The following is a 14,400-nucleotide window of genomic DNA, read 5'->3' on the forward strand; positions in this document are numbered from 1 at the left end:
AACTCACCTGTGACTTCATCGCTGTCACTCGGGCGACTTGCTGTCACAGTTGGAGGATCCAGCGGTGGCCGCGAGTAACCTCAGTGACATCATAGCTGATCGCATGGCTCACCTCAGTTGCTGCGTGGAGCTGACAGGAGTGGCGGTGTTCTACTGCAGCTCCTGTCACCTTCATGTAGCAGAGCTGAGAGCATCGCGGGACCTCCTTGGATTACGCCGGAGCTGGAGGGGTTTTCAGGGCTTAATAAAGTGGTGAACGAGGGTGTTTCTTTTGTGTATTATTTCAAATAAAGCATTTTTCGTTGTGTGCTTATTTTCTTTAACTTACAGGTTAATCATGGAAGGTATCTCGGGGTGACACCTGTCATGATTAATCTTGGACTTAGTGGCAGCTATGGGCTGCCATTAACTCCTTATTACCCCGATTGCCAATGCACCAGGGCAAATCAGGATGAGCCGGGTACAGTCCCGGGACTGTCACATCTAATGGATGCGGTCATTCCGGGCGGCTGCTGGCTGATATTGTTAGGCTGGGGGGCTCCCCATAACGTGGAGCTCCCCATCCTGAGAATACCATCCTTCAGCCGTTTGGCTTTACCCTGGCTGTTAGCAAAATTGGGGGGAAATGCACGTCAATTTTTATTAATTATTTTTTTTTTTTTTTTACTGCTCGATATAGATACGCCCACCGGCGGCTGTGATTAGTTGCAGTGAGACAGCTGTCACTCAGCGTGGGACCGTGTCTCACTGCAACCAATCATAGGCGCCGGTGGGCGGGGAAAGTAGGGAATACAAGATTGATTAATGAGCGGCCAGCTTTTTCAAAATAGTAAAAGACGCCGGAATTTTTTTTAACAGCTGTGAAGCGTCGCGGCAGTGATCGGGGAACGGAGAGTATGAGAAAGGGGGGAGACTGACCGACGGACTAAGAGAGGGACAGACAAGACAGAGAGACCTACCGACGGACAGAGAGAGAGGCCGACCGACGTACTGAGGGAGATTGACTGACATACACAGAAAAAAAAAGAATGACCGACATCACTTCAAAAAAGCACACAACGTACACGGACCATACAGAGATGCATCCGTGTCACGTACGTGTGCTCACGGACCCATAGACTTTCATTGGGTGCGTGTGTGCGTGTTCCGTACAGAAAACGGACATGCATCCGTGCAATACGGATACACATACGTTTCACGCACACGGACACATGCACCGTACAGAATAATGCACGTGTAACTACAAACATTAAATAATATTGGAGTACGTGTGTCCGTGTCTCCGGTACATACGGAAACGGACCAAGCACGCACGTGTTTCACGGACATGTGAAGGGGGCCTCAAGTGAGATTGTCTTCTGCTGGACTTTTGGAGGCAATTACTCTGTCCGAGCCTGATCTACAATGGGACCTTTCGTACTTTGGTAGCTCATTCACATTATAAAAAGCAACAGGGTTTAGAAAAAGAGGCCAGTTTTATTGATTTGTCATTAATACGTTAAAAAGCTGGTCATGATAGATCAGTCATAGGTTATTCTATAGAAGGGGCTGTGTGTCTAAGAAGAACAAGTATCATCTATGTATAAGACAGGTAACATTATATGAATTCTAGGGGCCTCACTATTCACCAGATTGGGAATCTCAAGCTGCATGTTCCTTCTAATTTTTTTTTTTGCTGCAGTCAGGTGAGTGTCAGTGAAGCTCCGGTGCATATAACGGACCATCCCATGTCTATGGGGCCAATGAAGATGTTCAATGTTATACACTGGATATCGATAATTGAGAAATATTCTTTGAGAGATAAGCCCTTTTAAATTATTTTCATGTTACTCACTGTCTGTACCAGAGCTCTCATTACAGATAGGAATGCCCCCGTAATCCAGACTGTTGTCAGTGTATCCACAAAAAAAGACATAAAATAAAATAACATTTTTAATGCATTTACTAGGTGTACTCTCTTAAGTTTTTGTAAGTAAACCTCTAACTTTGTCAAATAATTATACACAAATTATATATGTTTTCATTACAATTATTTAGTATTTTCTTCTTTGCACCAACAGAATGGAAATATTCCACAGCATGGCTGCAGCCGGGGATCCCATAGGTTGTTGAATCTATTTAGCTGTTGGGGCACCGCATTTAGCGTTGCATTATGGCGTGCCACAGCCTTCTGTACGGTTTGCAGCACTTCATCGTATAGTTCTGAATTACTAGGGAGAGGATTCTTCTCAGAAGGATCATTAGAGAGATTATAAAGCAGTGGTGGTACGTGGTAGATCACCTTCTCACCACTGCAGTCGCACAGCTTAAAACCATAACATGCTCCAGCTCCCTCTGGACTGAACTTGGGAGAGATATAATGAACCTTCCAAACAGTAGCACCTGAAAAATAATATTTATTTTAATTAACTATTTTCAGCATTTTATTATTTATTGTTCATGAATAAATGACATCAATAGTTCTAAAATATTCCAGTGTACTTGCTGTATCAATTTTAATTGTTTCTCTGCTTGTTGTTATTCAGTGGGAATGACATTGCTAACAGATGTCGTTGGGGTCACGGAATTCGTGACGCACATACGCCCTCGTTAGCGACGTCGTTGCGTGTGACACATACGAGCGGCCGCTAACGATACAAAATACTTACCAAATCGTTGATTGTTGACACGTCGTCCATTTCCCAAATGCCGTTGCTGCTTTTGGACGCAGGTTGTTCGTCGTTCCTGAGGCAGCACACATCGCTATGTGTGACACCCCAGGAACAACGAACAACACCGTACCTGCGTCCTCCAGCAACGAGGTGGGCGTGTCTTTCATGCGGCTGCTCTCCGCCCCTCTGCTTCTATTGGACGCTTGCCGTGTGACGTCGCTAGGAAGTTAAGTCCGTGTGACGGGTACTAACGATATTGTGCGCCACGGGCAGCGATTTGCCCGTGACGCACAAATGACGGGCGCGGGTGCTGCGTGTAGAGCGCCCTTGAGGGTAAAGCGGACCGATTTGTGGGACTCTAGTCCATCAGGCAAGGCAATTATCTGTGACTGCCACATGGGGGCTCTGCAAATCCCCCGGCCAGCGATGATAGATTACTGCCTCGGCCAATGAACAGGAGTCTTATGAATCAATTCAACCAACTCTAGTGGGAACCTTTATTAGTTAACCCTAGAATGTGCAACCATAGAAATCTACCATAGAAAACAAGTGCAGGCCTGCGACGCCCCAGGTATGCGTTCTAGGGTTAATTACAGTGACAAAAATTTGTCTTAATTGTGAAAGTTTTTTTATTATTACTTTTCTAAATCAGTTATATCTGATCATACCATTTATAAATACATAGTGGGAGAGATTTACTTTGCTAAATGTGTGAGAATTCTTGGGGATTTTCCTCTTGCATGCCTTGGACAAACGGCGCAAGTTCACTGCAATGTGATGGTTTTGTGACAGTATACAACAACAAAAAATTAAGTGCCAAAATTGGCACAATTACCCATACACAGTAAGCCAATTACAATTGGTATAATTTTAGACTAGGCAGTCTATTGATATGCCAATTAGGCACATTTATCACACATTTTTGGTGTGACTTAGTGAACTCTGCATTTTTTACATGTGGTATAGTCTGTTTGCAATTTTATATACATCAGAAATAGACCGCTTTTTATCTCTGTTTTGCAATAGCTTTTTTCTCATTCTTTTCTAAAAGCTAAAGCAGGTACACTGTCTGAACATTTTCATTTATTGACTCTTAGCAATGTATCAATTAAAATAGATGAAACATGAATGGGATATAGGAAGTCTGTCTTCATTGTTTCATCCATTTTTGATGGGTCCCAATAAAATTTCATGGCTGAGTCTGATCTTAAAAACGGACCAGAGTAGGAAATGCTCTGAGTCTCACAGATCGAGACGCAGATCTGTTCTTAATATTGATGTGTGTATGGATTGAAAAAACTATATATGGGTCAATGTGCTGTAAGATGGCTATCTTAGAGATGTGAAAAAGATGTGTGAATTCAGGCTTCTGTATTATGTTGGTTCAGGGCCAACATCAGGGCATTACTGCCCTTACTAGTGTATGGAGCCCGGTGAAGAGGGAGGTCCGGCCGAGCCCTGAGGTAAGTACTTCACATTACTAATCCCCGGGCAGAGACCTAGTCACATCTGCATAAAATATGGCAGAGGGGGCCAACTGTGTGGCTATGGCTACAATAACTGAGTGCATACTACAGATAACTAATTTGTATGTGAAGCGCTTCAGGTGCATTGCATGCAAATTAGCCATGTGGTATCAGTGGGGCAGATCAGGGGAGTTATCCCATAGCCCAGTGTGCAGAAGCGTGATGAAGCCATCATGCTGCAACCTCAAACCACTGCTCCTGTCAATGCAAAGACATGGAGGTGGTGAGGACATGGCAGCTGATGGAGAATGGTAAGGACTCTTTGGAGGAGCTGAAGACAGAAACAGGGTGATCACAGAGGCCAAGGGCGGCCTTGGTGGGGGGCACACCGACCCCAGCCCCTGCTTCAGGGGACATACATACCAGGATGAGGACATATATACTGGAAAGGGCCCAGAAGGGGCACACATATACCAGTAGGGAGACAAAAATACCAGGAGGGGGCATATATACAGGGAGGGGCTAAGAAATGGGAGATATATCTGAATAGGGAAAAATTAAACCAGGATGGGGACATATATACCAAGAGGAGGACATATATACTAGGAGGGGGATGTATATACCAGGAGGAACCAAGAAAAAGGGACAAATATACCATAAGGGGCCCAGGAAGGAGACATATATACCAGGATGGGCCCAGGATGGGGACATATATACCAGGAGGGATCCAGGATGTAGACATATTCCAGGATGGGGACAAATAAACCAGGATGGGGACATATATACCTAGAGGATGATATATTCCAGGAAGGGGACATATATACCAGGAGGAGGACATGTATACCAGGAGGATTCTAGGATGGGAACAAATATACCATAACGGGGACATATATATTTTTATATAAACTTGGCTTTTATGTTTTGTATCAATAAAAGCCATGTTTATATATAAATAGCTAGGTGTGCACATTTTTTTGCCATGCAACTTTTTACCTCTCATGTTACAATTCTTTTTTTGCATAGTTTTTGTTAGCACCCCTCCCTTTATATTTATTACCCTGTGGTGCCTGATTTTTTTTTCTTAACAAAGTTTTGTGAAGAGCAGTGTGTGTGTTGAGATACTATATTGAGGGGCAGTGTGTGTGTGTGTGTGTGTGTGTGTGTGGATATTATACAATGGTACAGTGTGTAGGGGGAAATTATACCGAAGGGCAGTGTGTTGGGGCTATTATATAGAGGGGCAGTGTGTGTGGGAGGATATTATACAAAGGGGCAGTGTGTATGGGAGGATATTATACAGAGGGTCAGTGTGTGTGTGGGCTATTATACACAGGAGTAGTGTGGGAGAAATATTATGGAGAGGGGTGGTGTAAAGGTTGTATTATGGAGAGGGGCTATGTAGAGGATGTATTATGGAGAGGGGCAGTGTAGGGGGTGTATTATTACTAATTTCCTGAAGGATATACTTCATATTCTGGAACAACTTCAAGGGTGCGAATACTTTCAACTATGACTGTGTGTGTGTGTGTGTATATATATACACTGCTTAAAAAAGATTTTTTATTCAAGTGTTCCCTTTATTTTTTATATATATATATATATATATATATATATATATATATAAACAGTCATATGAAAAAGTTTGGGCACCCCTATTAATGTTAACCTTTTTTCTTTATAAAAATTTGGGTTTTTGCAACAGCTATTTCAGTTTCATATATTTAATAACTGATGGACTCAGTAATATTTCTGGATTGAAATGAGGTTTATTGTACTAACAGAAAATGTGCAATCCGCATTTAAACAAAATTTGACCGGTGAAAAAGTATGGGCACCTCAACATAAAAGTGACATTAATATTTTGTAGATCCTCCTTTTGCAAAAATAACAGCCTCTAGTCGCTTCCTGTAGTTCCTGGATCCTACATGAAGGTATATTTGACCATTCCTGTTTACAAAACAATTCCAGTTCAGTTAAGTTTGATGGTCGCTGAGCATGGACAGCACGCTTCAAATCATCCCACAGATGTTCAATGATATTCAGGTCTGGGGACTGGGATGGCCATTCCAGAACATTGTAATTGTTCCTCTGCATGAATGCCTGAGTAGATTTGGAGCGATGTTTTGGATCATTGTCTTGCTGAAATATCCATCCCCTGCGTAACTTCAACTTCGTCACTGATTCTTGCACATTATTGTCAAGAATCTGCTGATACTGAGTTGAATCCATGTGACCCTCAACTTTAACAAGATTCCCGGTGCCGGCATTAGCCACACAGCCCCAAAGCATGATGGATCCTCCACCAAATTTTACTGTGGGTGGCAAGTGCTTTTCTTGGAATGCCGTGATTTTTTGCCTCCATGCATAACGCCTTTTTGTATGACCAAACAACTCAATCTTTGTTTCATCAGTCCACAGGACCTTCTTCCAAAATGTAACTGGCTTGCCAAAATGTGCTTTTGCATACCTCAGGCGACTCTGTTTGTGGCGTGCTTGCAGAAAAGGCTTCTTTCACATCACTCTCCCATACAGCTTCTCCTTGTGCAAAGTGCGCTGTATTGTTGACCGATGCACATTGACACCATCTGCAGCAAGATGATGCTGCAGGTCTTTGGAGGTGGTCTGTGGATTGTCCTTGACTGTTCTTACCATTCTTCTTCTCTGCCTTTCTGATATTTTTCTTGGCCTGCCACTTCTGGGCTTAACAAGAACTGTACCTGTGTTCTTCCATTTCCTTACTATGTTCCTCACAGTGGAAACTGACAGTTTAAATCTCTGAGACAACTTTTTGTATCTTTCCCCTGAACAACTATGTTGAATAATCTTTGTTTTCAGATCATTTGAGAGTTGTTTTGAGGAGCCCATGATGCCACTCTTCATAGGAGATTCAAATAGGAGAACAACTTGCAAGTGGCCACCTTAAATACCTTTTCTCATGATTGGATACACCTGCCTATGATGTTCAAAGCTCAATGAGGTTACAAAACCAATTTAGTGCTTTAGTAAGTCAGTAAAAAGTAGTTAGGAGTGTTCAAATCAAGAAATTGATAAGGGTGCCCATACTTTTGCACCGGTCAAATTTTGTTTAAATGCGGATTGCACATTTTCTGTTAGTACAATAAACCTCATTTCAATCCAGAAATATTACTGAGTCCATCAGTTATTAGATATATGAAACTGAAATAGCTGTTGCAAAAACCCAAATTGTTATAAAGAAAAAAGGTTAACATTAATAGGGGTGCCCAAACTTTTTCATATGACTGTATATATATATATATATATACACACACGCACGCATGCACGCACGCACGCACACGCACACGCGCACACACACACACACACACATAGCCAGCAGCTTCTCAAAAGTTTGGACATACCTTCTCATTCAAAGAGTTTTCTTTATTTTCATGACTCTGAAAATTGTAGATTCACATTGAAGGCATCAAAACTATGAATTAACACATGTGGAATGAAATACTTAACAAAAAAGTGTGAAACAACTGAAAATATTTCTAATATTCTAGGTCCTTCAAAGCAGCCACCTTTTGCTTTGATTACTGCTTTGCACACTCTTGGCATTCTCTTGATGAGCTTCAAGAGGTAGTCACCGGAAATGGTCTTCCAACAGTCTTGTTCCCAGAGATCCTTAGCACTTGTTGGCCCTTTTGACTTCACTCTGCATTCCAGTTCACCCCAAACCATCTCGATTGGGTTCAGGTCTGGTGACTGTGGAGGCCAGGTCATCTGGCGTAGCACTCCATCACTCTCCTTCTTAGTCAAATAGCCCTTAAAGGGCCTGGAGGTGTGTTTGGGGTTATTGTCCTGTTGAAAAATAAATGATGGTCCAACTAAACGGGAAATGGATGGAATAGCATGCCGCTGCAAGATGCTGTGGTAGCCATGCTGGTTCAGTATGCCTTCAATTTTCAATAAATCCCCAACAGTATCACCAGCAAAGCACCCCCACACCATCACACTTCCTCCATGTTTCACGGTGGGAACCAGGCATGTAGAGTCCATCTGTTCACGTTTTCTGCGTCGCACAAAGACACAGTGGTGTCTTTGGATCCAAAGATCTCAAATTTGGACTCATCAGACCAAAGCACAGATTTCCACTGGTCTAATGTCCATTCCTTGTGTTCTTTAGCCCAAACAAGTCTCTTCTGCTTGTTGCCTGTCCTTAGCAGTGGTTTCCTAGCAGCTATTTTACCATGAAGGCCTGCTGCACAAAGTCTCTTCTTAACAGTTGTTCTAGAGATGTGTCTGCTGCTAGAACTCTGTGTGGCATTGACCTGGTCTCTAATCTAAGCTGCTGTTAACCTGCAATTTCTGAGGCTGATGACTCGGATAAACTTATCCACCGCAGCAGAGGTGACTCTTGGTCTTCCTTTCCTGAGGCGGTCCTCATGTGAGCCAGTTTCTTTCTAGTGTTTGATGGTTTTTGCCACTGCACTTGGGGACACTTTTAAAGTTTTCCAAATTTTTCGGACTGACTGACCTTCATTTCTTAAAGTAATGATGGCCACTCGTTTTTCTTTACTTAGCTGCTTTTTTCTTGCCATAATACAAATTCTAACAGTCTATTCAGTAGGACTATCAGCTGTGTATCCACCAGACTTCTGCACAACGCAACTGATGGTCCCAACCCCATTTATAAGGCAAGAAATCCCACTTATTAAACCTGACGGGCACACCTGAAGTGAAAACCATTTCCGGTGACTACCTCTTGAAGCTCATCAAGAGAATGCCAAGAGTGTGCAAAGCAGTAATCAAAGAAAAAAGGTGTCTACTTTGAAGAACCTAGAATATAAGACATATTTTCAGTTGTTTCACACTTTTTTGTTAAGTATTTCATTCCACATGTGTTAATTCATAGTTTTGATGCCTTCAATGTGAATCTACAATTTTCAGAGTCATGAAAATAAAGAAAACTCTTTGAATGAGAAGGTGTGTCTAAGCTTTTGGTCTGTACTGTATATATATATATATATATATATATATAATATTTTCAGCCAACAGATGCTTGATAGGAACTGTTAATGTGTGATTAGTGGGGATGTAGTGCAGACGTTGAGTTTTTCCAAGAGTGGTGGTGAGTCTGTGGAAGGTTTAAGGGTTAGAGGCAGAGCTGGGGTGGAGCCTGGGCAGAGTCTCAAGGGGGCCTGAAAATGTTGCCAATATGGGGCCCTGAAATTCCTAGTGGCAGCCCTGTGTTGGTTTAAATAAATTTGGCATAGATCTCCTTTGTGTGTTGTGTATAGGGGAAATCATCGTAGCTATTCACTGACAATTTGACAATTATAGAGAGAGCATTTGGTGACAAATGTGGAATACAAATTATATTATGATCAGTAATTCTGTTATTCTTCATGTACTGACAATGTAAGGTCATCTGACCCACGGGGTATGCTTTAACAATTTGGATAATTTTAACTAATTTGTAATCAGATGAGGAATGAAATGTAATGACTTACATGACCAGAATCACATTCATTATTCATTTGTTTCTTTAAAATAAATTACTTCATTAATATTAACGCAGTCCAAAAGTGGGATTTAAGTGCCCATTGTGTGTCTTGACAGTTCAAGGAGTGAGCCTCAGTGCATGAAAACCCTTTCCTGAGCACTTTTCTATGTGTACGCCATTTTACTTTAGCGTTCACACTACTATATTTTTATTCTGTAAAATTACTCACCATCACTGTGACAAAAAAAAAACCAAGTGCCTTTGTAGAAGTCATGGAAGGTGATATACAGTTAGGTCCAGAAATATTTGGACAGTGACACAATTTTTGCGAGTTGGGCTCTGCATGCCACCACATTGGATTTCAAATGAAATCTCTACAACAGAATTCAAGTGCAGATTGTAACGTTTAATTTGAAGGTTTGAACAAAAATATCTGATAGAAATTGTAGGAATTGTACACATTTCTTTACAAACACTACACATTTTAGGAGGTCAAAAGTAATTGGACAAATAAACCAAACCCAAACAAAATATTTTTATTTTCAATATTTTGTTGCGAATCCTTTGGAGGCAATCCCTGCCTTAAGTCTGGAACCCATGGACATCACCAAACGCTGGGTTTCCTCCTTCTTAATGCTTTGCCAGGCCTTTACAGCCGCAGCCTTCAGGTCTTGCTTGTTTGTGGGTCTTTCCGTCTTAAGTCTGGATTTGAGCAAGTGAAATTCATGCTCAATTGGCTTAAGATCTGGTGATTGACTTGGCCATTGCAGAAGGTTCCACTTTTTTGCACTCATGAACTCCTGGGTAGCTTTGGCTGTATGCTTAGGGTCATTGTCCATCTGTACTATGAAGCGCCGTCCGATCAACTTTGTGGCATTTGGCTGAATCTGGGCTGAAAGTATATCCCGGTACACTTCAGAATTCATCCGGCTACTCTTGTCTGCTGTTATGTCATTAATAAACACAAGTGACCCAGTGCCATTGAAAGCCATGCATGCCCATGCCATCACGTTGCCTCCACCATGTTTTACAGAGGATGTGGTGTGCCTTGGATCATGTGCCGTTCCCTTTCTTCTCCAAACTTTGTTCTTCCCATCATTCTGGTACAGGTTGATCTTTGTCTCATCTGTCCATAGAATACTTTTCCAGAACTGAGCTGGCTTCATGAGGTGTTTTTCAGCAAATTTAACTCTGGCCTGTCTATTTTTGGAATTGATGAATGGTTTGCATCTAGATGTGAACCCTTTGTATTTACTTTCATGGAGTCTTCTCTTTACTGTTGACTTAGAGACAGATACACCTACTTCACTGAGAGTGTTCTGGACTTCAGTTAATGTTGTGAACGGGTTCTTCTTCACCAAAGAAAGTATGCGGCGATCATCCACCACTGTTGTCATCCGTGGACGCCCAGGCCTTTTTGAGTTCCCAAGCTCACCAGTCAATTCCTTTTTTCTCAGAATGTACCCGACTGTTGATTTTGCTACTCCAAGCATGTCTGCTATCTCTCTGATGGATTTTTTCTTTTTTTTCAGCCTCAGGATGTTCTGCTTCACCTCAATTGAGAGTTCCTTAGACCGCATGTTGTCTGGTCACAGCAACAGCTTCCAAATGCAAAACCACACACCTGTAATCAACCCCAGACCTTTTAACTACTTCATTGATTACAGGTTAACGAGGGAGACGCCTTCAGAGTTAATTGCAGCCCTTAGAGTCCCTTGTCCAATTACTTTTGGTCCCTTGAAAAAGAGGAGGCTATTCATTACAGAGCTATGATTCCTAAACCCTTTCTCCGATTTGGATGTGAAAACTCTCATATTGCAGCTGGGAGTGTGCACTTTCAGCCCATATTATATATATAACTGTATTTTTGAACATGTTTTTGTAAACAGCTAAAATAACAAAACTTGTGTCACTGTCCAAATATTTCTGGACCTAACTGTATATGTTTATAAAGAGAAGCCTGTTATATTAGAGCACGAATTATCTGATGGAATATAGCTGTATGGGAAGGAGGAGATATTTTTGTACCCTATAGGGACAAAATTATGTATATGGGGCTGTTAGGCCTTTTTTAAGTGTTTTTAATATGTGTTTGTTCTTGTCCTAATTGTAATAAGGACTGTTTTTGTACTTTGATATAGCTGTATTCCTCCTTTTTGCACACCACCTCTCTACCTCTGTATAAACTAAATAAAACTAGTTGCAAAATAGAAATCAAAGTTTGCATCCATTTTTGCTTTGAATGTCACAGATTTATTCATTTGTATAGATCCATTACAAATGGATGACAACAAGATATGTGAACAGAGCCTTAGGCGGGCTTTGCATGTTGCGACATCACAAGCCGATGCTGCGATGTCGCACGCGATAGTCCCCGCCCCGTCGCAGGTACAATATCTTGTGATAGCTGGCGTAGCGAAAATTATCGCTACGCCAGCTTCACATGCACTCACCTGCCCTGCGACCGTCGCTCTGGACGGCGACCCACCTCCTTCTTAAGGGGGCGGGTCGTGCGGCGTCATAGCGACACCACACGGCAGGCGGCCAATTGCAGCGGAGGGGCGGAGATGAGCAGGATGTAAACATCCCGCCCACCTCCTTCCTTCCGTAGAGCCGCCGGCGGCAGGTAAGGAAATGTTCCTCGCTCCTGCGGCTTCATACACAGCGATATGTGCTGCCGCAGGAACGAGGAACTGCATCGTACCTGTCGCGGCAGCGGCATTATGGAAACGTCGGTGAATGCACCGATGATACGATAACGATGCTTTTGCGCTCGTTAATCGTATCATCTAGCATTTACACACTACGATGTCGAAATTGACGCCGGATGTGCGTCACTTTCGATTTGACCCCACCGACATCGCACGTGCGATGTTGCAATGTGCAAAGCCACCCTTAGAAATGAAATGAAGTCAATAATTGTAGGCTATATTCAACTACTAAGGCCCTCTTCACACAGAAGTAATTCTGGTAGGTATGACATCCGTTTTCACATATACCGGAGACATGGACATACACAGACCCATTAAAATCAATGGGTCTGCACACACATCAGCGTTTTCACAAAAAACGTGTGACCGTATGGAGCACATGTGTGTCCATGTGTTCCGTAAGGAGACAAGTCCGTTTTCCTCTGGCATCACTGATGTCACATACACCACACACTGATGTGATCTGTGTCACATCAGTGTGACACGTACAGGAGAAAACACGTGTCTTTGAAATAACATGATTTTCTGTATTCCCTGCTTTCATTTGCTTCCAGGCTAGGTCATTATGCTCATGAATATTCACTGCATCACACACTCAGAAGCAACAGCGCTGGAGACATCAGCGCCGGGGACAGCAGCATCAGGGACAGGTAAGTAAAACGTTTCTACTCTCCGTGTGATATCCGTGATTTGAACACTAGTGTGTTTGAACACGGATGAGCCATATGCACCTTCAACACGGCTGTGCAAAACATGAACGTCTTTCACGGACGTGTGAAGGGGACTTAAGACTAAGGGGTACTTTACATGCTGCGACATCGCTACCGATATATCGTCGGGGTCACGTCATTAGTGACGCACATCCGGCGCCGGTAGCGACATCGCAGCGTGTAACACTAATGAGCGATGATCAACGATCGCAAAATCGTTCCAAAACGGTGATCGTTGACACGTCGTTCATTTTCTTAATATCGCTGCTGCCAGCGGTACGATGTTGTTCATCGTTCCTGTGGCATCACACATCGCTATGTGTGACACCGCGTGAGTGACGAACATCTCCTTACCTGCATCCAGTGGCAATGCGGAGGAAGAAGGTGGGTGGGATGTTACGTTCTGCTCCTCTCCGCCCTTCCGCTCCTATTGGCCGGCCGCTTAGTGATGTGGCAGTGACGTCGCTATGAGGCCGAACAATCCTCCCCCTTGAAGGAGGGATTGTTCGGCGGACATAGTGACGTCGCTGTCAAGGTATGTGCGTGTGATGCTGCCGTAGCGATAATGTCGCTACGGCAGCAATCACACAATATCGCATACACGATGGGGACGGGTGCTATCGCGCACGACATCGCTAGCAATTGCTAGCGATGTCGCAGCGTGTAAAGTACCCCTTAGTCCACATGGCCAGTAATCATCTGTTTGAAATGAATCCAGTAATTTGGGTTCAAATATAAGAAAAATGTATACCAATTTTACGGATCCATTTTCCATAGACTTCAATGTCAAAAAACAATACAGACTATCCAGGTGGGGTGTGGCACAGCAGACCAATATTCCATAATATGCGCTACTAGATTAGAACAAAAGAATAGGAATGTAAAAAAGTTCCATTTACATTATCAAAATATTCTTCTGTACTTACTACTGGTTTGCTGCCATCGAACCGCATGCAAGTACTCCTCACAGTAGTGAAACATAAATTCATGATCAGAGTTGGGTACACGTCCTTGCAGAAGAGGCATCAAATCTTTACCATCAATTATTCTGAAAGCATAGAAATGTATTTGTTATGCCATGATACCATACAGTGCCTACAAGTAGTATTCAACCCCCTGCAGATTTAGCAGGTTTGATAAGATGCAAATAAGTTAGAGCCTGCAATCTTCAAACAAGAGCAGGATTTATTAACAGATGAATAAATCTTACAAACCAACAAGTTATGTTGCTCAGTTAAATTTTAATAAATTTTCAACATAAAAGTATGGGTCAATTATTATTCAACCCCTAGGTTTAATATTTTTGGAATAACCCTTGTTTGCAATTACAGCTAATAATCATCTGTTATAAGACCTGATCAGGCCGGCACAGGTCTCTGGAGTTATCTTGGCCCA

The 14,400-nt window shown here is 42.5% G+C and overlaps 1 protein-coding gene across 5 annotated transcripts in view; it reads right to left on the bottom strand.

The window, feature by feature from the left end:
* Window positions 1-1,914: 1,914 nt before the first annotated feature.
* LOC142287827 (arylsulfatase H-like) overlaps window positions 1,915-14,400 on the bottom strand; it is an 81,919-nt gene continuing 69,433 nt past the window's right edge. For all 5 annotated transcript variants that reach the window (XM_075333470.1, XM_075333468.1, XM_075333471.1 and 2 more), the window contains 2 exons: window positions 13,932-14,053; window positions 1,915-2,382 (listed from right to left, as the gene is read on the bottom strand). In XM_075333470.1, coding sequence (XP_075189585.1) covers window positions 2,030-2,382; window positions 13,932-14,053 — 475 coding nt within the window. In that variant the 3' untranslated portion in view covers window positions 1,915-2,029. The remainder of the gene's footprint in view (window positions 2,383-13,931; window positions 14,054-14,400) is intronic.

The sequence above is a fragment of the Anomaloglossus baeobatrachus genome, chromosome 2, assembly GCF_048569485.1.
Source record: "Anomaloglossus baeobatrachus isolate aAnoBae1 chromosome 2, aAnoBae1.hap1, whole genome shotgun sequence".
In the NCBI taxonomy this organism is placed as follows: Eukaryota; Metazoa; Chordata; class Amphibia; order Anura; family Aromobatidae; genus Anomaloglossus; species Anomaloglossus baeobatrachus.